At 42.7% G+C, this 23,608-nt stretch overlaps 1 protein-coding gene across 10 annotated transcripts in view; it reads left to right on the top strand.

Annotated features, from left to right (window-relative positions):
• TBC1D1 (TBC1 domain family member 1) overlaps positions 1 to 23,608 on the top strand; it is an 844,646-nt gene that overhangs the window by 255,159 nt on the left and 565,879 nt on the right. Inside the window, exon 1 of one of the 10 annotated variants that reach the window (XM_069202116.1) lies at positions 13,281 to 13,597. The exons of 8 other annotated variants lie outside the window; for them this stretch is intronic. In XM_069202116.1, the coding sequence (XP_069058217.1) occupies positions 13,568 to 13,597 (30 nt within the window). In that variant the 5' untranslated portion in view covers positions 13,281 to 13,567. Of the gene's footprint in view, positions 1 to 13,280; positions 13,598 to 23,608 lie in introns of those variants that run through there. One more of the 10 variants, XM_069202117.1, reaches the window with a different exon arrangement.

Raw genomic sequence — 23,608 nt, 5'->3', positions numbered from 1 at the left:
CGATGCTGTCATTGGATGTACCAACAGCATTTCTGCTCCTGGAGCTGGGGTGGGGGAGGAGGCGCAATACACTGCCTGCAGTTGAGCAGAAGTACTGTGGTGCAGCAGAACTCTATACTCCAGAGCAAGGAAACAGCAGATGGTAATCTTCCAAACACCCCATACCAAAATACGCCAAGCTCGCTTTGAGAAATGAATACTTTTCTGATTGCAGAGTATGCTACATATACTTGCTGCAAAGCATCAAGGATGTGTACATACATGGTGTTTTCTCTGGGTGTGGGTATAGTTATAGTTGAGCATGTCATCACTGTTAGTTAGAATGCCTGAAAAGTGATCAGTATCTCACAGAAGCTCAGTCACTGCTGGAAGCCATCTTGATTAGAGGAACTGATGATATAACAAAGGTTTTGATGAAGGTCCAGCTGGTGGTAGACAATGTTCATGTCAAGAGGTTTCCATTGAGGTCCACCATAGTGTCATCTGTGGTGGATGTTGGGTATTTTATCACTTGACTTCATTAGAGAGGCTCGAGTCCACCTATGCGTTTACCTGTAGCTGTCTTGGAGGCAACCTTTAGTAATAGCAAGGATGGATCCTCAGTGTGCAAGGCCTGCTGTCTCACCAGTAAGCAACGATTAATGGTCAGGTACAACTGAAGGCCTGTTTAATTTCTTTTAATTAAGCTTTATTCAATTCTTATCAATAAAAAAATAGGCATATTGTTTATGACTCCAAAGTACATCGCCTCTATTTCTAGTGAGAGACAAAATTTGGAACATTATAATAAACATTGCATACTCTAAAGGTAGCTTCCGCCCTCCCCGTTTGGATCAATGGAGAAATTATAAAAAATAGAAACACATAATTAGTTGTGAACACATTACCAATTAAACTTTGAGCTGTGTAACTAAGTTTGTATTGGTCCTGATAAGTCTGCATTCTGCCTTTCTTTTGTGGGTGCTCCTATCTGCTAAAACCTGGGGATGGCCAGTGTGTGTCTGCTTATGTCATCAAGCCATTGAGAGTCCAAATACCTTACTTGTGTACGCAAGATCTGTACAATAATCATATAGGACAGCTTATCGTCTGATGTAGGTCTATAGCCATTATCATGGGATCCCAGCCAAACGCTGCTGTTTCTCTATTTTTGGACTGAGGGAAATGTCTGCTTGTGCATATTTATGTAGCTTGTTCTTCCCATCTCATGAGGTCTGGGGGTGGATCTCCAGTTCATGGATATAGGTCTTTTCGCCAGGGCAAGGGCCAAGTCAATGCATTTACTAGCAGACTTAACCACTTTTGGCTCTGGAAGCAATCCCAGTAGGCAAGTCTTGAGGATTAGTCAAATGGAGCCCACTCTTCCATTCCATCTCAGGGCCTGCTTCCCCTTCCATACATACACCCAATAGAACACGATGAAGGCGCATTGAGCATATCTGTGTAGTAGCAGAGAGTGCAGTGTTCTATTAAGTTGTACTTTTGAATGTTTTGTGTGTATTATGTATTGGGGAAGTGAGTTGTTGGGATTTGACTATAGGCAGTGTTAACAAGTTTTGATGAATGTACATTTCTTCATCCTGATGGGATTCATAGTACAACAGGGTATTCTGGCCTAGAATCCTATTCCTTCCTCTTTGTCCTCATTTGACCAAAGGTAGAGTGGGATAATAAGTGTTTCTATACTTTTTCTGTTGGAGACAGCTTTTTCACATAAGGATACTCTGGGGGCAAGATCAGTGCTGAGCAAGTTATTTTGAAGATTTAGAAGAGAATAACCGTTTGAATCTACCATTTTTGCCTGATCTGCATCATCTTATATGGGCCAAAACAAAGAGTGAACACCAACTTTAAGCAATAGCCACAATCCTTGTTAAGGGAAATACCTGAAGTCAATAAGATTAACCTGAATTCAACCCCCTGGTTACTATGGCACATGTCAGAGAGGCTTAATGTGGCAGCAATGTGTAAAGTATTTATGCAGTAAAAAACAGTAATAAAGTCAAAACACAGCAAACAAATAATTAAAAAAATAGAGTACATTTTAAGACATTGAATGGTAATTTTACAGCAATTCACGAACCACTGCAAAATTGTTTCACTGTAGTTTAGGCATTGTGGGTATTGTAGGTAGAGTTTGCTGTAAATCCATCCGATTCTCTAGTTGTGGATCTTCAGACCAATTTTTGCCTGCCCTGAGACCAAGAAGGCAGATTTCACCCTCTTTACTTTTCAGTTACCTTTTTTGCTTAACCCTAGTAAAAATCCATTGTGAGTGAGCAAGTGCTTATCCTAATCCCGTGTGCATTTGTTTGCACATTAATTGCTTAGTTGCTTATTACCAGCACTTTCGAATGAGGCGGGTGCAGGGAACTTGCTAATAGGTGTGGTATTCTATTTTCTGTTCTCGCTGTAGTACTTCTGGAGAAGTGAAATTCATAATAGAGATGAAGCTGTGCTATCGGTTTGTGGCTGCAGATCGGTGGGTGCAGGCAAGCTGCGATGTGGGCTGCTATGGGAGAAACAATGGTTCTCCACATAATTATGTATAAAGGAGCAATGTTCTTAATGGGTTGGAAGGATATAATCAATTTTCAGCTGTGAGATTATGTGCAAGAGCTTTGACATGCCCGTGTACATTACAATAGAAAAGGATTGGGGTAAATATTTGCTAGAATGCTAAGCCCTTCTAATGCATGCAAAAAAGTCATTAACCTATATGATGCATTTATGTATGTTCTTCATGTTCAGAATTAACAGTTGTCTGCTAGCTGATATTCATCTTAGCTTATTCCATCACCTTCTGAGGCCTCCAGTTGACTTGTGGATGAAGTTTGATTCACCAGCACTTTACCACATCACTCATCCCACAAGAGTCAGAAAAAGTCTCAGCACAGGTAGACAAGCTGGAGTGCAAGATGGCATGATGTAGCATGCCTTCCTCTCGTGAACAAGGAACTGAAATGGTGTCACACAATCACCTAGTTCCAACCGGAGAGAAAATGCTGGACCTCCAATCCCAACTGGGGCAGTTTAATAAAACCAGTAATAACTGTCTGGTTCCAACTCAAGGTGTGCAGGGGATAGGATAAAACAAGAAAAAATGAACTTGCATCACTGAGGAAACTGCTCGGCTGTCTCGTACACTGCCTAGTAGGACCAGGTTCCAAGGACTTTACCCTCAATGCAGATGTGATACTAGATATCATCCTAAATATTGCATCAGGAAGAGGAGAAAACATTTCAAGAATAAACTGGTGATTTTCTGGCACAATAGAACATACAAGATTCCGATTTCATCTTAAATACAGCTTCAGACTCTAGAAGTTTCTCCCAAAATACTGTGAACAACTTGATAAGAAACACAGTGGCAAACTTTCAGTTTGGGTACAATAGAGTTTAGAGCGCTGGTATGAAAGGGTCCAGAGCGTTAGGCCTCCTGGGGTCTAATACACAAATGTTGTCCAATATCCAAAAATGTGCTCATGCCTTTAAAGGACATAGGGGGTCATTCTGACCTTGGCGGGTGGCGGAGGCCGCCCGCCAAAGTCCCTCCGTCAGAATACCGCTGCGCGGTCAGAAGACCGCCGCAGTAATTCTGAGTTTCCCGCTGGGCTGGCGGGCGACCGCCAGAAGGCCGCCCGCCAGCCCAGCGGGAAACCCCCTTCCATGAGGATGCCGGCTCCGAATGGAGCCGGCGGAGTGGAAGGGGTGCGACGGGTGCAGTCGCACCCATCGTGATTTTCAGTGTCTGCTTGGCAGACACTGAAAATCTTGGTGGGGCCCTGTTAGGGGGCCCCTGCAGTGCCCATGCCATTGGCATGGGCACTGCAGGGGCCCCGCGACACCCGTTACCGCCAGCCAGGTTCTGGCGTTCAAACCACCAGAGCCAGGCTGGCGGTAAGGGGGTCGGAATCCCCATGGCGGCGCTGCCTGCAGCGCCGCCATGGAGGATTCCCCAGGGCAGCGGGAAACCGGCGGGACACCGCCGGTTTTCCGTTTCTGACCGCGGCGGTACCCCCGCGGTCAGAATGCCCATGGATGCACCGCCAGCCTGTTGGCGGTGCATCCGCGGTCGTTGGCCTGGCGGTAGTCTACCGCCAGGGTCAGAATGACCCCCATAGTCTTTGGAATATTTGCCCACCCTATGGATTAATGTGCACTAACCTGAGGGTAAGGTACTTAGCCAAGATAGAAATTAAACTGGAATCCGAAGACTACAGGAGACATGGTGCAAGAAGCTCAAGAGGAGGCAAAACCGTAGCTCATGAAGGAAGACATGGGTAGCAGGTTCACAGAATCATCAGGAAGGCTGGAGCGCTGGAAGTTCCGGGCGACTCAGGAGGTAATTGCATGGAAATTGCTGGCGCAAGACTGGAACGAGGCTAAGCACTGATGTAGGTTCAGAGAGGGTATTAATACAGGAAGCAGAGAGTGTTCCAGAAGAGCACATATCCCACATGGGATCCTGGAATATTCAATGAACCAGGTGAAGATCATGTGTTACATACAACAGATATGTAGCTTTACAGGTGGCAGGTGCAAACTGTAATGGCAACTGTAAACAAGTACAACGGAACCCCAAGTGCCTGATGGTACAGTTCAGTGGTTCACAGTGGAAATGCAGCTGTACTAAATAGACGTGATATCTGCAGGTGCACACTAGACCTAACTTGCATAGCAACAAAACAGAAGAGTCAATAGTTCAGGCTTCCTAGGATGGGAGTCGTAGAGTACTTGAGACTGGAAGGCGCCAAAAGGAAAGCGTGACTTGGAGTGTTCGGTACAGAGAGGCGCCACAGAGGAAGGGTGGCATGAGCCCGGACAGTGAAACTCAAAAGACATAGGGCACAAAATGGCATTGTAATAAATGGGCATAAACCCATGTTCAAATATGAATCGTAATGCTTAGCATGACAGTAGTCCACAAAGAAAACAACCAAATCAATAAAACATACCACACATGCTTCAATACATCCATACACAGATATCACGTATCAGAACAAGCCACACACCACAATTACGACCCCATGAGTATTTTGAGGTGATAACAAGCCTTGGCTTGTTTTCCGTGGTTGCAGGGTGTGTAGGTTCTTAGCCAGTCTTTTCTTGGTTGTAAAGCATGTAGTGCCTTAGTCTGTTTTTATGTAGTTTCAATGTGTGTGCCTATTCCCATCCTTTTACTATGCACAAGTATGTTACAAACGATTTTCAGTGTGAATTGCTTTTAACCAGATATGAGATGTTATACTGCTTACTTTTTAATTCAAAATTAAATATAACATACTGTGCTAGCATGCACACAAGGACAATTGTCAGAATCTCAAGCAGGGCTTCAAAAGAGTAGTAAGTGTGTGGTCCATCCCAGGAGAATACAAAAATAAATTGATTTAAGAAAGTCTGAATTTCACTATGCCGGCCAGTAATTTCACTTTAGGGTAAGCCAGGAACCTAAGGGAGCGACAGACATACTTTGGAGAATAGGGCTCAATGTAGGAAAGTAGATCCCAGATTCAAATCGCTGGTAGCAGCTGAGAAAAGTAGGTATTCACACTTAGGAAACAGGGACCTTAAGTAACTCAAAAGGCAGGAGAAAGAATGAGCTACAGTATCCATACTCAAGATGGGTAGTCACACCATTTCACTGTCATCAGATTTTGACAATTGGTAACAAATGAAAGTAGCAAAATGAAAAAAAGCCAGGACAGAGAATTACCAGGAAATGAAATTGCATGTTCTTGTATGGAAGTGAATCACTTCAGGAGTTTGGCGTCAGAATCATTTAAATGTATTCGATTTACTTGCATTGGCACGAAGGACACCTTAGGAAGCATCAATTGTGAATGTTATGATCAAAGGTTTGGCTAGAAAAAGGCAGGCTTTTTCTAAAATAAAAAATAGATTTGGAGTGTATGCCGCTATTCTGTTTTGCTCTTTATACAGCAGGAGTATTCATTAGTAAGCATCAATCCGTTATTCGGTTCATGGCCCCTTTATTTCTGTTGAAGCATCTAAAATGATCCTTGGTTAGCCTGAAAGATAGCAGAGTTCAATGTTTTCCAATGCAGTCGTAATGCAGAATAAAATCAATTATAGAGCCAAACGTTGGAAAACAGATCACGAAGGTGGTCCTAATATCGAGCAGCGTGAAAGTGCTTACATATACCATAAAAATTAATATCCCCTGAAAAACAGGTTTCATTGAGACAAGAGTGAAGTGATTACTAAGTTCAAGAAAGGCCAATTAATAAAAGCTGCTTGTGGTGTAGTAGGGAAACAATGCACACAATTCTCTGTGTGTTAAGGAATCCTCAGGAGAACTCAAGTCAGTACGTTATTTTTCTATTAGTAATGGTCAGTGGCACAATTATAATTTAAATTTATATTCCAAAAAATACATAGATGTAAGAAATTGGTTATTAGTAATAAGTATAAGCAATAGCCACAATCCTTGTTAGATTTTAGTAAATGAACCTGAGTTCAACCCTGTGATTGCTATGGCACAGAACAGACAGGCTTAACTTGGAGGCAATGTGTATATTTAATATTTATGCAGCACAAAAACGGTAATGAAGTCAAAACACAACAATCAAATAATTTAGAAAACTAGAGTACATTTTAAGACGTTGAAGGCCTGAAATCCAATAAGAGGAATTGGAAAAATATTTTTTTAAAGGGTGAACTCACTCAACAAGTATAGTTCCACGAATTAAGAAAAGTTTAATAAATTTCCCTTATTAAAAATGTATTACATTTACCCTAGGAATTGATTTTGTCATAACAGTTACAAATGTTTATAATGTTTTTGACTCGATGAAGGTGGATGTGGTCAAATCACTAGAAATAGATTTAGAATGATTTATTGAGCAGGACTCCTTCATAATTTGGGTTGGTGATTTCAACATCACGGAATGCCCTAGTATGTCCGAACTAATATGTGGGTATAGTGACATCGGTGGGAAGACTCTAGGTCTCTTTAAACACAGTCTGTATGGTTTAGCTCTTCATGAACTGATGATGACATTTAATCTGAAATTAGTTGAACACTTGTGTAACAGTAGCCATCCACATTTACCCACTCTTAAATGGAGAGGCCACAGCAGTAATATTGATTACATCCTTACTACAGGTATCAATAAGGTTAACTATTCTAGACCTACAGATGGGATCTAACTGTATGAGTGATCGCAACCCAGTGACTCCTAATTTGAAACTCAGTATTCTCAAAACCCTAGATTCAGGGAATATTGACAGTCTGAGTGGTGTTAAGATAAAATGGGCAGGAGTTAATCCCATTAGGTTCTTAAAAAATGTAGTAGTTAGGCATCTATACCAATTTATGATAGAACTAGCCTAAGAAATGAATTATGAGGAGATGCAGGATGCCCATACTAAGATATCAAACTCCATCAATCAAGCATTAACGATAAGGCCAAAACGGCATAGGAATGAAACGAGGGGCTGGTTCAGTGGCCAATGCACTAAGGCACGGAGCAACCTGATCAAAAGACTAAATCAACACCCAAGGGACATCCAGGCAGTATGGGAAGCTAGAGTTAAATTCAATAATGCTATAAAACAGAGAAAGAAAGATCTACAAGGGGAGGCCTGGGCAGACCTCCTGCAGGCTGCAGAAAGAAAAGATAGTATTTTATTCTGGAGCACGATAAATGCTGCAATGTTCTCTATGGGAAAATGCCACGTCTTGGAATCCTCTATTACACTCGCTCAGTGAGTGGACCATTTTAGCTTGATTTTCTTTGTCTAGTTTGAAGGGGGAGGCCCCCACCCTCTGCTCAAACAGAACCTTTTGATAAGGAAGGATACCTTGTCTAAGGAAGGATCATTACACATTTGGTTTATTGACCTAAGCAACTTTGGGAATGTTTAGACAAAAAGGAGACTCCTAAGGAAAGCACATCACTTGTGGCCTATCTGTACTGTATATTTTAACAGCCAAAGTCTACTTTGGAACACAGGGCGAATTGACCGCACAGTTTGATATCGGGAGTGGGCTGCATATTGGTGCCCTTCCTTTTTCTTTCTCTCTCTCTCTCTCTCTCTCTCTCTCTCTCTCTCTCTCTCTCTCTCTCTCTCTCTCTCTCTCTCTCTCTCTCTCTCTCTCTCTCTCTCTCTCTCTCTCTCTCTCTCTCTCTCTCTCTATATATATATATATATATATATATATATATATATATATACACACACACACTAAACAGATCGCCATGAAGAGTGGTTTGCTTTTTTTTTTTTTCTCTCTCTCTCTCTCTCTCTCTCTCTACATATATATATATATATATATAGAGAGAGAGAGAGAGGAAAAAAAAAAAAAAAAAGCAAACCACTCTTCATGGCGATCTGTTTAGTCCAAGCAAGAAACCATGTTTATCAAATCTGTCATTAAGGATTGCATGTGTCTACAAAAGATGAATAAAACCCCTGGTTACAGCACATAAAGCAGGCTCTGCTGGCCCTGGGTCAGACAGAGAGGGATATCTGGTCGTACCTGGAGGACATCAGCAGGTGCCCTAAAAGAGCCCTAAAAGAGTATGTGTTTGGGGCCTGCTGTGGGAAGAGGATTCAAGCAGATCTCCACAGAATTCCAGTGGGACATTATACTGTACTGAATGACCAGCCTGGTTGTAAAGTGTATCTTATGATAACCAATAATCTCCAGCACAGGTGCCTTTTAACCCACTTTCGCCTTCTTATTTTTCACTGTATGACCACATTTTTTAAAAAATGAAGGTTGGGGATCTATCCCTTGAAAGTGTCCATGTAACAGTTGGTTGGTGCAGACATTTTTTTGTAAGCTTTACCTAATTCCAAGGAAAACATATATTAAACCCCTCTTTCTACAGGAAAGAATTATTGATTATCAGATGTCTTTTAGACAATTGTAAGAACTAGGGGATGTGACAATGTGTTGCAGGGTCGCATTGTTTCTTTCTAAGATGATCTGTATCATAGCCTTATTGGAAGACTCGGGGAATGTAATCAGTTAATATGGATTATGTTCTCATTATGTGACCCAGAGCCTGTTCCGCTTTGTATTAAGTTAGGTTTTTTATCATATATAATTTTTACAATTTTAGATCAAACCTTGTTTGTTACGAATTTTATGCTATTTTGTGAGATGGATGTTTTTATTGAATTTTACTGTATTGATATGATGCTTTTATAGTTCATACAATATGAACTGAATAAAGTTTTTGGAAATTGAATTGAAATGTTGAAATCAAAATGTCAACAAAAAACACCAAGCACCAACCACGGTCAACTGGTCACAGTAGAAATTGACCTAGGTGCGATTTGAGGCTGATCATGATGGAGCACAGGTTGGATACAGAAACCAGGTTTGACCAGGTCGAAAGATTTACAATGGGACTTAGGGCCTGATTTCAAGTTTGGCGGACAGGATGACCTGTCCGCCAATCGTCTGACAGGGAGGCTGCTGCATAATGGCTACCTCCCCGGTGGGCCCATTACAACGTTTCCGCTGGGCTGATGGGCGGAAACCAAGGTTTCTGCCCGTCAGCCCAGCGGGAAAGTGGCAGCAGCATTGTCGCCAGCTCATAAGTGAGCCGGCAGCAATGCTAGCGCCCGCAGGGTGCACAAGCACCCTTGCAATGCTCACTGTCTGCTGAGCAGACAGTGAAGGGTGCTGGGCAGGGGGACTCCTGTACTGCCCATGCCAACTGCATGGACAGTGCAGGGCCCCCCTGTGGGTTCCCTGCACCTGTTCTCCACCAGCCTTTTCATGGTGGTTAAACCGCTATGAAAAGGTTGGCAGAGAACCAGGTTGTAACCAGCAGGGCGGCGCAGACTTCAGCGTCGCCCTAGCTGATTCCAACCTCCGCCACCGTCAGCCAGTCAGGATCAAAGCGGAGACGACTGCCACAACTGCAGAGGTCTGACAGCCACCGTGAGAGTGGCGGTCCAAGGACCGCCACACTCACAATCAGGCCCTTAGTCTAAAAAATAGAAGTCCAGAATGAAGCCAGGCAGTTGTAGCTGACCAGAGCTCTTCTCAGGTCTGAAGCAGCAGGTGAAATCCTCTTTTATTTTCTTCAGGTCCAGAAAGTGTAGTGAGGAGGGTACTGGCACCAGCTTGTCAATGAGGGTGACTCCTCCCTAACTAACTGGATAAAAGTCCCAGGGGTTACCTTACCCACTTTTGCAGCCTTTCAAGTGTGTTCTACTTCCAACAACCCCACATTGTACCCTCTGTCTACATCCCAGATGGTGAAACCCTTCTGCTCTTGAGTAGAGCAGAGCAACCCCTCCTCTGGCATCACTTCAGACCAGTTCTGGGGGCTGCTTCCTCCCTATTGGGAGTGGAGCCTGACTGTATGTGGGAACAATCAAGGCACTTATGCAGGTGTCACCTGGCATCTATCTCTGAGAGGAGAGGCCCCTTTGAAGTTAAATTCCTGGGTGATACCGGATGGTTATCCTGCTAGAGTGCGGCACATCAAACACACACACAAGCTGATAGGAGGAGTGCTTGCAATTTGTCTAACCACTGGCAATGATGGTAGTATTAAAATCCATTGTTCTTTTGACCACCATGCTGCTTCTGTTTGGACCCAGCCACGTGCTAATCAATCTTGACCCTGCTCCAATATGAACAATTCAGCCCAAACTGCAAGGCCAGGTCCCCTCTGAAACAGTGGCCAAGGGTATGCCCAGATGTGGGGCCTTTGCTCACTGAGTCGCTGGAACCAAGCTACAACCGACTGAGGAGCCCCAAGCATGGCAACACTGGTCTAGGGTTGCTTGTGTTCTGGTTCAGAGCAAACCTGTCTTTACAATGCAGACTGGACTGTTCTTATTGGGGCAGGGCCAGGACTGATTTACATATGGTTGAGCTAATCTAAGGTAGCATGGTGAGCAAATGAATGATGAGTTAGAATGCTGCCCCAATGGATTGTCAGTGGTTACACTTATTGCAAGCATCCTCCCATCACCATTTGTTTTCTGACGTACTGCCAGAGGAACAAAAGTACCTTCCCACACTCAAGCTTTTGCTCTGGAAGCAGATGTTCACACCACATTCAAGCTTGAGCACTAAGAGGGCTGCAGCTCGAGACAATGCAAATTAGCCTCCAGAGGTTTTAGGTGGGGAAAAGGTAACTTTCTAAAAGTACCTTTTATTTAATATTTATAACAAAAATCCAATTTCACCAGTGAATTGAGCTATTAGTAAATATTATAAAGATTGTGAATATTTTCCTTAAGTATGTACATCACATGTTGTAGGGCACGTGGAGGCTAGTGTTACCTGTCGGTAAGCATGAGGATGCCATAGTTACCTGTTGCTTGGCATATGCAGATTGACATTGCCGGTTGCTTCAGGTGTAGAAACTTGTATTACCTGTTGCTGGCCATGTTGAAGCTGGTCATTCTTGTTACTGATCCGAGGCTGACTTTCCCTGACGCTTGGCACTTGGTGATAGTTTATACACATTTCTGGGCATTTGAAAGCAGATTTATTCATGTTTCATGGCATAGAAAAGTGAGTCATCTATGTTGCTAATTATTTTCAGTTATTTCCACTATTTTGTGCGGGCAAATTAAGGCCAGCACTACTTACTGCTATGCAAGAGACGGCTGGTCATTTCTGTGTTGCTTCATGCCAGGCACCCATATGCCTTCATCTATACCGTTTAAATACAAGGAAAAATGTGTCTCCCCCCACCCCCCCAATGCCGTTCTTTTTTCTCAATACTTCAAGTTGCAGCAACTACTTATCGGTCCTTAAAGAGGCGAATCGGAATGTTCCTGGTCTGATCTGGTCTTCAGAAAGAACCTCAAGACATGGCTGTTCGACCAGTGACCCTCCCTGACCCCCCTCTCCCCCCCCACCTGTTTCCCCCCCAGCACCTTGAGACCTTCACGGGTGAGTAGCGCGATCTACACATTTTTGGGATTGATTCCTATCAAAAACAGAACAGTATCTGAGCCAGGCTCTCAGCCTGCCATGTTTTTCTGACTCTCCACGGTATATTGGTTAAGCAGACAAAACTGTACTCCGAGGAAGTGGTCTCTTCTGAAGAAGATGTCACGGGTGCAATGAAGAGAGACTCTCCAGTGTTACTTCATGCAAAAAACGGCGCTGACATGGGTCTCACAGTGGCAGAAGCTTTTGTGGTTAGTTGGCATATTTCCACCGGATAAGGTTTATGGTTGTACTGTGACTTTTGCAAGTTGAATAGCTTAAGGCTAAAGGGTGTTATTTAGACCTGAGGCCAAAAAGATCTAAAAGCGGGCATCTTTTTCACAATATTGGAACGGCGTATCAAAGCGTGTCAAAGACCTGAAAGGTGGCACCAGGGTTACCACCTAGTCGTTTTAGGAAAATCGACTAAAGCCGGTCATTTTTCCTCATATCAGGGCACACTTTAAAATGGCAGATAGAAGCAGAAAGCGCTTTAAAGTGTATTTTAGAGCTGCCTTAATGAGCCACGAAGGATAAAGTAAACAAAAGCAGAAAAACGGGTTAAAAATGAATAAGGAAGATTTTATATAAATGTCTAAGTATCACGTCCAGGCCTTTTTAAAATCGTAAAATATAAACAAATGACTGGTGTCTTTCACTGGGAAAGGGGCGATCCTGGGAACTGAGGGCACAATATCATAGTGCTTCTGCTCACTGAGGAAAGTTAGTCATATTTATGTAGCTCTTCACATTTGGACTACCTCAGGGGCAGGTGCGTAGCTATCGGTGGTGCCGCAGGCGCAGTGGCACCGGGGCCCAGTTCACCCCAATTAGCGGCTGTGTGTGTGTGGGGGGGAGGGGGGGGGGGGCAGGCAGCAATCTCCTTGCTAATATGATGCCAAAGTACTATATTCTGAAAACTGTGTGATTAGTTATTTGTTTATTAAATATGATGTATTATTACCGCAGAGTATGTAGAGCATTTCGATGGAATTACACCGGTTTGTTGCATTGCTGCTAACACATTTCTTCCAAATGCAATTCATTTGCTTCAAAGCATTTAATATTTTTGATCCCTCTACTCGCTTTTTTGTGAATTTCTCCTGATACATCTATGCATCCTGCGTTGCAGTACTATGCCATCCATACAGAGTGGATTAGAAGGCAAGTGCAGCCATGAAGAATTACACTAGATTCATGACAGCGCTTTTCTAATAAAATCCGCCAAAACTCCCGGGTGAGTTTCCCAGCGTTGTGTCATACACTACAAACCCCTTGCCACTTCCTGGTTTCTCAGCGCTGCTCGTGCTGATAAACTGGCGAAGGCGGGGCCTGCTGTGGAAGGGAGGCACTTACTCACTTCTCGCCGGGTCCCCGTTTACCCAGCAGACCGATCACCGGCCAGACGTGTCACCAGGGACGCAAGCCGGTCACTGAGCTCAAAGTGGAAAAAGGGAGTCCATGTCCCCGTCACCGCGCGATTCCCTGCACGCAGAGACCCGTCCTGAGCGCTCCCCGCTTCCGCCCCACCGGTGAGAGCGCTTCGATGGAAGCTCACTTCGGGCGGTAAGACTTCGAGCGGGCGGTAGCAGGGGACCATCTCGTCCTGTCTGCCGGCTCATTAGGATGTCCCCACTCTTCAGCTGGGTGGCTAAGGTATGACGTTCCTTGGGCTTAGTAGTTCATGTGTTTTTTAGCGGTTTATATTTCGCTTGCTAGTCACCTACACAGAGTTATAGACCTATAAGAAAAGTGCTTGCACGGGCTCATGTGAGATGAAGCATACCGCTTTTTCCAGTTAGATGTGTTTTCAGAAGCTGGCATATTTTTAAAACCAACTTAAACATCGAGATTCATTATTATTGCTTGTATCGGAAGAAAATAAATGAAGTAAAACGCCGCTATTTTTTTTTATATCCGTCAAGAATACTTAACTGTTTTATGAGATATGATAAACCGCAGAGCACCGTCTAAGCATACAGTTCTCTTTGCCACAGTGGGCATGCAGCTCAGCGGATTCACTGCTGGTGGGTTTGCGCACTTCTGTGTCCGAGCTTGTTAAAACAAAAAACGGCTATAGGTTGTATAGGCACAAGTACCTCTTTGGTATCTGTGTGCACCCACACAAGCTATCTTTGATGGACATTCAGGACTTCGTATTGCTTAAAATCCTCCAGCAATCTCTCAATGCTGCTTGAAAATGTTATGCAAAATGTGAAGATACTTTAATTTTTTAATACACTTGCTCAGTGTTTTGTTGTATTTCTCAAATGCACAAACCCAAACCCCAGAACCACTATCCAAGAAAATTTAGCTCTGAATATCTGGAGTTCGCAGTGCCAAATGTGTGTGGGTTTTTCTAGGGAATGTCATGTAATCTTTTATGTAATATGAGCGTAGATCACTAAATTGTGTAGGAATCACTGATTATGGTGCACTGTTTATTTGATTATAGATGTCAAACTCAAGACTACACGGAAAGTATAAGAAATATTCATTTTCTAATCATATATGACTCAAGGAATCTATTGGTGCTAGCAGATATCCCTTCCTGTAACTGGCTGGCCTGTAGAACTCCCTGAACATGACATTTATCAGATTCTTTAGTAATTTTTCCCAAAACGTGTTAATTCTTCCCAGTCTTCCTCACACAAGAACATATTTCTGCCAAGGCATTGGCCCTCCAACTTTTGTCCTCTGGGTCTTCTGAACATGGTGGTACCAGGCATGTATTGGTTTTCTATAGGTTCAGATTGCCCTCGGGCGATAACTCGATGCAATGCATTTTGTAAATTTGGACAGCAGCTGCAAGCGACATGCCGAATTAGGATACCTATCTTTTGGTCACAGATATTACCCTGGTCTGAATGGAGACTTATGCAAACCTATATTAACATTTACACATCATGAGGTTTCCATTTCTGGATGCCAGAATTCCCCCACCCTGAATCGCTGGTCTGGACAATGCGCTGAACAAGACATTTATCATAATTTGAAAATTTTCTCGAAAGCATGATCGTTTCTTTCAGTCGTTCTCATGAAGGAACATATCCATCGTAAGGCTTGACTCAAATCTGGGTTCCCGTAGGTGTTCTGGATGTGGGGTGTCAGATCTGTGGGTTTCCATAGATTTGAGTAGATATCCACACACTAGGGAGCATGGAATGTTTTTGAGGGGCAATTTTAGGGGTGATGCCTTCATTGTTTGAGCTCTTGGTTTGGTAACTACCCAAGGCAATCTACTAACTGCAGACATATATGAAAAACTAGAGACAAATGAGAAACCACAGTCATGAGGCTTGCACAAATCTCAATAATGTTTAATACCCCAGGTCCTCTTTAAATGTCAATGTACTGTAAAAAAGAAAACAAAAAACACAATTTTCCTTTTCTGCGAAAGGAAACAGCACAACTTCAGGCAAACGGCAAAGGTCCTAACATCTAATGTTCCCTTACTTCTTGCAGTAAAAAAAAAAAACAGCTGCACGCATGTGTGGATGAGTTTAATACATGGAGAGGGATAGATCAAAATTGTGACAATGTGAAGACCCTATTAACACTAAATTAACATTTCACCCGATCCCATATTTGGCATTTTCCTGTCATTTACGATAGTGACACACACAGATTGGTACGGCCTTTAATGGTAGAAGTGTGGGAACCCTGAGTGATGGATTCCCTGCTGTTCCCCGCACAGTCCAGAACTTTGTATCACAGAAATGTGAGGACACCTTTTTTTTATCCAGTGTTTGATCTGTGCAGGGAATTCTGGTAAGAAAAAGTTGTGACATCCTTACAAGCCACACCTTGCATCACTTCTGTAGGTGTCTAGTGTCAGAAATGTCTGGAGTTAAAAGATTTCCTTAGATGCCGGACACTCCACATCCAGACATTTGTTTCTGTGCCCTAGCGAGGACCCGGACACTGTTTGAGTTTTGTCTTAGAATAAGAAAAAATCAAAACTACATCTGGGCTCTCGTCTGGGGCACAGAACTGTGCATCTGCACCCCAGCGAAGGGACCTGTCAGGGGCCAGATGCTCTTCACATTGTTTAATGGAATCAGAAAGAAAACAAGCATTTGCAATGCACTAGGGTCTCGCATTTGTCCGAGTTACAGCTATTACCAGTTGTAAACTCCTAACCGGATTTTTCTTGCCACGTTAAAAGAAAAAAACAGTGCTATTGCGCTGCTACAGTTCACTCGTAATGAAACCTATCGGCAAAAGTGCAACTATGTACGTAACCGGCAAAAGTGCAATTAACTGTGTAACAGGGTCAATATTATGCAAAGCACTCGACTTTTAATCGAGATCGCACCGGGAAAATAGAGAAAAAGTAGTCCACAAACCTGACGGGAAACAGCGAGCCTCGCATGTTTTCTGTACTTGGTCGCTGTGCTCGAGGAGGGCTAACCACCGGAAAAGACATGACGTATGCGTGCCTTCCACTAATCGAAGCAAGTAGATTCTAACCGGCAAGGCTATGAACCAATGAAAGACACTGACGTGACGTGGACGGGGCTCTGAGCCCTTTTCTAATTCCTAAAGCGTCTCGCTAGCGATACGCATGCGCAAGCGCATGCAACGCAGGCTTGACCCTAAAAACAGCATCTTGCTGTGGCACAGGACTATGTGTCTGGTCCACTGAACTGTGTGTCTGCTCCCCGGTGCCTGCCTCCTTGCTGGGGCACAGACACACAGCTCCTTGTCTTCCAAGGCCTCTCTAGTTAAGAAAAGCATTGGGTTAGGTAGGAACAGTTCAAAGCTGTATCACTAAGTAGTAATTGGAAAGGGAGGGACTAGGAACAATCCTCATCCATGTCCTTTCAGTCCTCATGTCCTGGTTTGTTTCTTCTGTTAGTGGTATGGGACATCCTCATTCACATCTTGGTTGGTCCAGCTCCAAAAGAAACAGTGCAGCGCGAACTGCGAGTGCAGGTCTGCTCTTCACAGAAAATCAAGCAACCCCAAGTCTGCTTTGGCCTATTTGGGTCTCATCAATGAGGTGCTTCTTCATTCCCATGACACAGTGATCACAGGCTTGTGCTTGGGCATATCCATCACACTTCTGGTGTTGCACAGAGGACAACAAAAGGAGATTGCGAGATCACCGTGGAATAAAGGTTGGTCTGTGGCTTGTTCCATAGCATTACAGAAATAGACACAATTAGTACAGGGTGCTGAGGACTCTTTTAAAAGAAGGTTTGTGATAGTAAAAACTGATTTCAAAAGGTGAAAACACAAGAATACAATATGTATTGAAGGTGAAGAAGCAATACATATGTAAATATTGGGTTCAGAAGGATCAGCTGTTAGAAGAGTACATCAAATGTGGTTCTAGAATGTTGTCAAGGAAATCTGTTAAATGGATATTAGCCTTAAGAATTTATTGGATAAAGTTGTAGCAATTTCTCTTAAACCCATCACATACACAGATAGCTAATCTCCCGTAAAATAAGGCTAATTACTGCTCCAGCATGCAGCCATAATGCAGTGTTTGGCACTGGAGAACATTGCCCTGAAGTTCACGGACAGTTGTTTTAATATGTTTATGGCTTTTTGGCTGCATTTCATAAGGAACTCTGACGCAAGCTGAGCATTCTGGATCCTGATCCTGCAGTATTGTCTGTTCTTCAGAAGACTGGTCACTAATCATGTGCTAGGTGGAGAATAGATGGTGGCAGCAGTAGCTGTCCTCCTGGTGTACAAAATGAGTGTAACACAAAGATGGCAGTAGTTTGACAACTCTAAATACAACAAGGTGGAAAAAGAGTAATATGACCAAAAACAACCTTAATTCTTTGTAAACTGACACCCGTGATCTGAATTATACCGGAAAAAGTTTGGAGCAGTATTAAGGAAGACCATGTGCTAAGACAATACAATGTGATGTACGAACACCATAAAATGAATCGATGACTGTGAGGGCAAAACACTTCTTTGTTTATCAAATAAATTGTATCCCAACAGCTCCCTGGAAATTCTAAGACTTTTAAAGAGCGACTATTTCATTTATTGATGATATCATTATTCTGACATACAAGGCGGCTATGCAATCCTATGTCTACATTTCTCTATATAGAAGATTTCAAATATTTGAGATGGCATAGCTAAAGGAGTTTCATCTAAGAAGATATACACCAAGGCTATTTATTTTGGGGATGGCGATTGCTAGCTTGTAATTTTACTATACTTTTACTGCCTTAAATAATCCTTCAGATATTAGTGCCTGTCTGACAATTGGGGCAATTGCTAGCTACGTTTTCTACAAAGTATTTAAATAATCTGTTGACTGAAAGTCTGAGGATCTATCATTGATGGTCAATACCTTCTTGCCGCCACAATGCTAATCTGATTATCCTAAAAGGCTATAATTACATAATTATTAAAAAAAGTGTGCATGTGATTCTTTTATTCAAATTAATTTAACTCAGTTTCTAAAATTTCTGTGAATGTCTTCCCTATTTCATCCTTACCTGTGAAGATTGAGGCAGAGGTTACAGTACACCAGCATGTCTCTATGGAATTCCCTCGGTTTCTCTCGGACCTCCAGTCCGTGTTTCACATTACTGATTGGTCACTTGAAAATGCTGTCCGGAATCATGAGACAGGTGCATGAACAGACCTGCTACACTTACATTATTAGAGTGGGAACAGTTATTGCCACTATGTAACTGAGCATTTTGTGTGATTGGGCAGTTGGAAAGGCCATTGAAGAACCTCAAGCTGTACATAGAGTACATAGTCCTTTTTTGTGGCAAGGTTCGACAAATTCAAGTTGGTCAGTTTTATCATGGTTTCGTGCGTGCTCCAAGGCTCAGCCTTATCCCTTTAAAAAAAGCATATTTACTTTTCTCTTGGCTAATATGCGGCCGTGGTCTGCTGTACCAAATTTATGTTGATTTCACACAACTCCTACTGGATTTGCATCTTACCGCGGAGGCTTCTCATATAGGACTAGAGTGTTTGGAGGTATAACAGCTATGGACGCAGGACAATTGATTGGCACTAAATCAAGACGCGAGCAAAGTCTTGCTCCATGGGCATGGGTGTCCAGTTCCCAGAATTCTCCTTTTCTGCTTTGTTTACCATGGTGGGCTACTCCTATTCCTGTGCATACAGAGTGAAGCATTAGGGTGTTCTTTTGCTGAAGTTTATCTTATCAACCAAAGGATGCTCACAGTCATGAAGGCATTTCATTTCCGCTAGTACATGATGTGAAGGTTGTGCTTTGTTCTGAATAATGCATACGGGACAACTGGATCACTCAGTTCTTTCTTCCAAATATTTCTTCCACTTGTTATTAGGATTGCAGTCTTTCAACGACAAAGCAATAATGAAAATTTCTGATCCTGAGAAATAGTTTTTTATCTAACTTCATTTTACAAAAGAACTATATTTGTTTAGTGTAGACTGCCAAATGGAGCTGAGGGTCTAAAAATATAGACACATTAATGCTATGTCTTAAGCCTACAGTTCATCAATCTCTCCTGCTTACGCCCCTTCGCTGCCAGGCCTTTTCCTCCTCGGGTGCCAGGCCTTTTTTTGGCTATTTGGGGCAGTTCTCGCTTAGGCCCTCATAACTGTTAGTCCACATAAGCTACCCACGCCAAATTTGTGTCCTTTTTTTCCAACATTCTATGGATTCTAGAGGTACCCAGAGTTTGTGGGTTCCCCTGGAGGAGACCAAGAAATTAGCCAAAATACAGTGAAAATATTGTTTAAAAAAAAAAAAGGGGGGGTGGAGGGCTGCAGAAAAAGGCTTGTGGTTTCTCCCCTGAAAACAGCATCAACAAAGGGTTTGCAGTGCTAAAATCACCATCTTCCCAGCTTTCAGCAACAGGCAGACTTGAATCAGAAAACCACATTTTCAACACAATTTTGGCATTTTACTGGGGCATAACTAATTTTTATGATTTTTTTTTTTGTGCTTTAAGGCTCCTTCCAGTTAGTTAAAGAAATGGGTATGAAACGAATGCTGGACCCCAGACACCTAAACATTTCTAAAAAGTAGACACAATTCTGAATTCAGCAAGCGGTCATTTGTGTAGATCATACAAGGTTTTCCTACAGAAAATAACAGGTGAAATAAAAAAATATTGAAATTGAAGTGAAAAAAACAGCCATTTTTCTCCACGTTTTACTCTGTGACCTTTTCCTACGATGTCAGATTTTCGAAAAGCAATATACCGTTACGTCTCTTGGACTCTTCTGGTTGCGGAGATATATAGGGCTTGTAGGTTCATCAAGAATCCTAGGTACCCAGAGCCAATAAAGGAGCTGCACCTTGCAATCGGTTTTCATTGTATACTTGGTATACAGCAATTAATTTGGTGAAATATAAAGAGTGAAAAATAGGTATCAAGGAAACCTTCGTATTTCCAAAATGGGCACAAGATAAGGTGTTGAGAAGCAGTGGTTATTTGCACATCTCTGAATTCGGGGGTCCCCATACTAGCATGTAAATTACAAGGTGTTTCCCAAATGGATGTCTTTTTTTCCACACTGTCTTACATTTGGAAGGAAAAAATGTATAGAAAGACAAGGGGCAATAACACTTGTTCTGTTATTCTGTGTTCCACAAGTCTCCAGATAAAAATGGTACCTCACTTGTGTGGGTAGGCCTAGCGCCCGCGACAGGAAACGAAACATGGACACATCGCACTTTTACATTGAAATCTGATGTGTTTTTTGGAAAGTGCCTTGCTGTGGATTTTAGCCTCTAGCTCAGCCACCACCTAGGGAAACCTAGCAAACCTATACGCTTTTGAAAACTAGACACCTAGGGGAATTCAGAATGGGGCGTGTAGTTGGGCTCTCACTAGGTTCTGTTACCCTGTATCCTTTGCAAACCTCAAAATGTGGCAAAAAAAAAAACTTTTTCCTCACATTTCGGTGACAGAAAGTTCTGGAATCTGAGAGGAGCAACAAATTTCCTTCCACCCAGCATTTCCCCAAGTCTCCCGATAAAAATGGTATCTCACTTGTGTGGGTAGGCCTAGTGCCCACGACAGAAAATGCCCCAAAACACAACGTGGACACATCACATTTTCCCAAAGAAAACTGACCTGTTTTTTGCAAAGTGCCTAGCTGTGGGTTTTGGCCTCTAGCTCAGCCGGCACCTAGGGAAACCTAGCAAACATGGGCACTTCTGACACCTAGGGGAACCCAGGATGGGGTAACTTGTGGCTCTCTCACCAGGTTCTGTTACCCAGAATCCTTAGCAAACCTCAAAACTTGGCTAAAAACACTTTTCCTCACATTTTGGTGATGCAAAGTTCTAGAATCTAAGGGGAGCAACAAACTTCCATCTGCCTCGCGTGTTCCCCCAGGTCTCCCGATAAAAATGGTACCTCACTTGTGTGGGGAGGCCTAGTGCCCGCGACAGGAAATGCCCCAACACACTATGTTCATTCATCAAAATTATAAAATACAAAACTACCAGTTTTTGCGGGGGGACCTGCGTTTTTGGTTCTGGACTCAGCAGCCATCTAGGGAAACCTGCCACACCCAAACATTACTGAAAACTAGACACCCGAGGGAGTCCAGGGAGGTGTGACTTGCGTGGATACCCCAATAGTTTCTTAACCAGAATCCTCAGCAAACCTCAAATTTAGGTAAAAAAAATCAAGTTTTCCCCACATTTCTGTGTTCTAGAGAAACCGGTTTTCTCTAGTATCATACAAATGCCTGAAACCTCATCTGTTTCCGAGATCTTTTGATGTTAGCTAGGTACTATATTTGTCTTGATGTAACAGGTTGATGCTGTTTTATTATTTTATATACTAGAATTTATTTGGATGTTAGATGCTGTTTATGTTTTGCACCTTGTAGCTGTGCTTGTATAATAATTATTGTGTGCTTTATAATAGATAAAACAGCACTGCCATGGTTTTTGTAGCACGGTACATGATAGTTTGAGATTGAAAATCCTGAACTACATGTTTCTGGGGTGATAACCCAAACCAAAAACGTAACATTGAGCAAAAATGTGTAGCATTTTTAGGTCTGATGTGTGTGTATATCACTTGCAAAATTCATATTGAATTTGCTGCTTACTGCTTAGGAGCCTTGGGGTTACCCTTCGTGAGCCATTTGCATATTGTGCCCCTGGACCTTTGAATTCTAAGGTGCTTGTACCATTCATGGCAAACTGTGCTTACTGTAAAAGGCTTTTGGTTACCCTACTTGAGCATTGGCTTTTTTTGCTCAGGAAACTTCAGCCATTGGCTTGAGACTGTCAATCATCCCTTGAATCAGTGCCTAGGAGTATTGTAGAGTCACTGTTTGGGTCGAGCGCTCAAGCGCTTTGACCTGTTGTAAGTATTATGGGCTTTTAAGCACGCCCACCGCATGCCCATCACTTCCACTCATTCATGGGCTTGCCTTTCAAAAATTCTTTGTTACATTGGTAAATGCATTCTATTTGTCCCTCCTTTGGGAGGTTTTGTTACCGCCTTGCAAAATTGCACGATTGCCGATATGTTTGACTGACAGCTAACTTTTTTCTTTTTGTGTCTCTCCTTCCTGCTCATGGCGGCCATGGGGCCTTTAATCGGCTCGCTTCTGTCAACTGTTATATAGTTCATTTTCAGTTTAAGTGACAAGAAAAGTTCAGTTAGGAATTTACAAAGTTAATATCTCTAACTCGAGCAAACGTGAAACCCATTGAATTGCAAATGCTTGTTTTAGGTCTTGCCTGCATGAGAATGTGCTAGCGCATGCACTGTTACTTGCAAAACAGTTGTGTTCTGTAATAGGCTTGGAACCCGCCCATTACTTACAATTTGTTTATAGCATTGTCACTATTTTTTTCTCACTTCTGATTGGCCAGTGCTTGCGATGTGTCACTTCCCTTTCTTTTAGTGGCACGTGGACGAAGCCCTGATTAAGTTTAATGTCTCTACGTTGACCTTTCTGCTTGCGCTATGATTCAGGTACTATTTATTTAAAAAAAAAAAAAAAAAAAATTATATGACTTGCTCAGCGCTGGCGACATCATAGTACTTTCTTTTACATTTCCCTCACCCTCCCCATCCTGCCTTTTCTCCCTCTCTATCCTGTCTCTTTTCCCACACTCCCGCCCATCTATTTCATCTCCCCTTTCTGTCACGTTTTCTTCTGCTGTTGGAGCTCCGAGGGCCTTGGCTGTTTCTTTACATATTAAAGTATCTCCATCTGTTACTTGCTGATAGATTGACAACTTTGGCTACACAAGTTGACTTATGCTGCCAGAAAAAGCATTTATACATCCCACGACGCTGTAGTAATAGGGACTGCTTTACTGAGCGTGGTTGCATCTTACTTTGTTTTGATCTCCCTCAACACAACTTGCAAATATTCTTTCAGTTATGCACCCAGACTTCTAGCTTTGACCTCTGTTGTGTGTCTGCAATGACTGGCATTGTTTAAATACGCACAACTATGTAGTGCTCCATGAACGTTCCCAGAGAAAAGTGGGTTGTTTCTGTAATGTCATTCTGTAAATATTCTTTGTGTTATAAATAAAGCGGAGTTTCTGACATATTTTGGGTTTTTTGCTGCCATCCCTTCTTCCATTCAACTCCCCTCCACACACTACCCACCCTCACCCGATTGCCAAAGACAATAGTTCGCACACAATACATATTGGCTTTGCTAATGCCTGTTCTGTTAGCTTTTTGAGTG

The sequence above is a fragment of the Pleurodeles waltl genome, chromosome 1_2 (assembly GCF_031143425.1).
Source record: "Pleurodeles waltl isolate 20211129_DDA chromosome 1_2, aPleWal1.hap1.20221129, whole genome shotgun sequence".
Taxonomy (NCBI): domain Eukaryota; kingdom Metazoa; phylum Chordata; class Amphibia; order Caudata; family Salamandridae; genus Pleurodeles; species Pleurodeles waltl.
The sequence above is the reverse complement of the archived record's forward strand: the minus strand, read 5'-3'. Positions and strand labels throughout refer to the sequence as shown.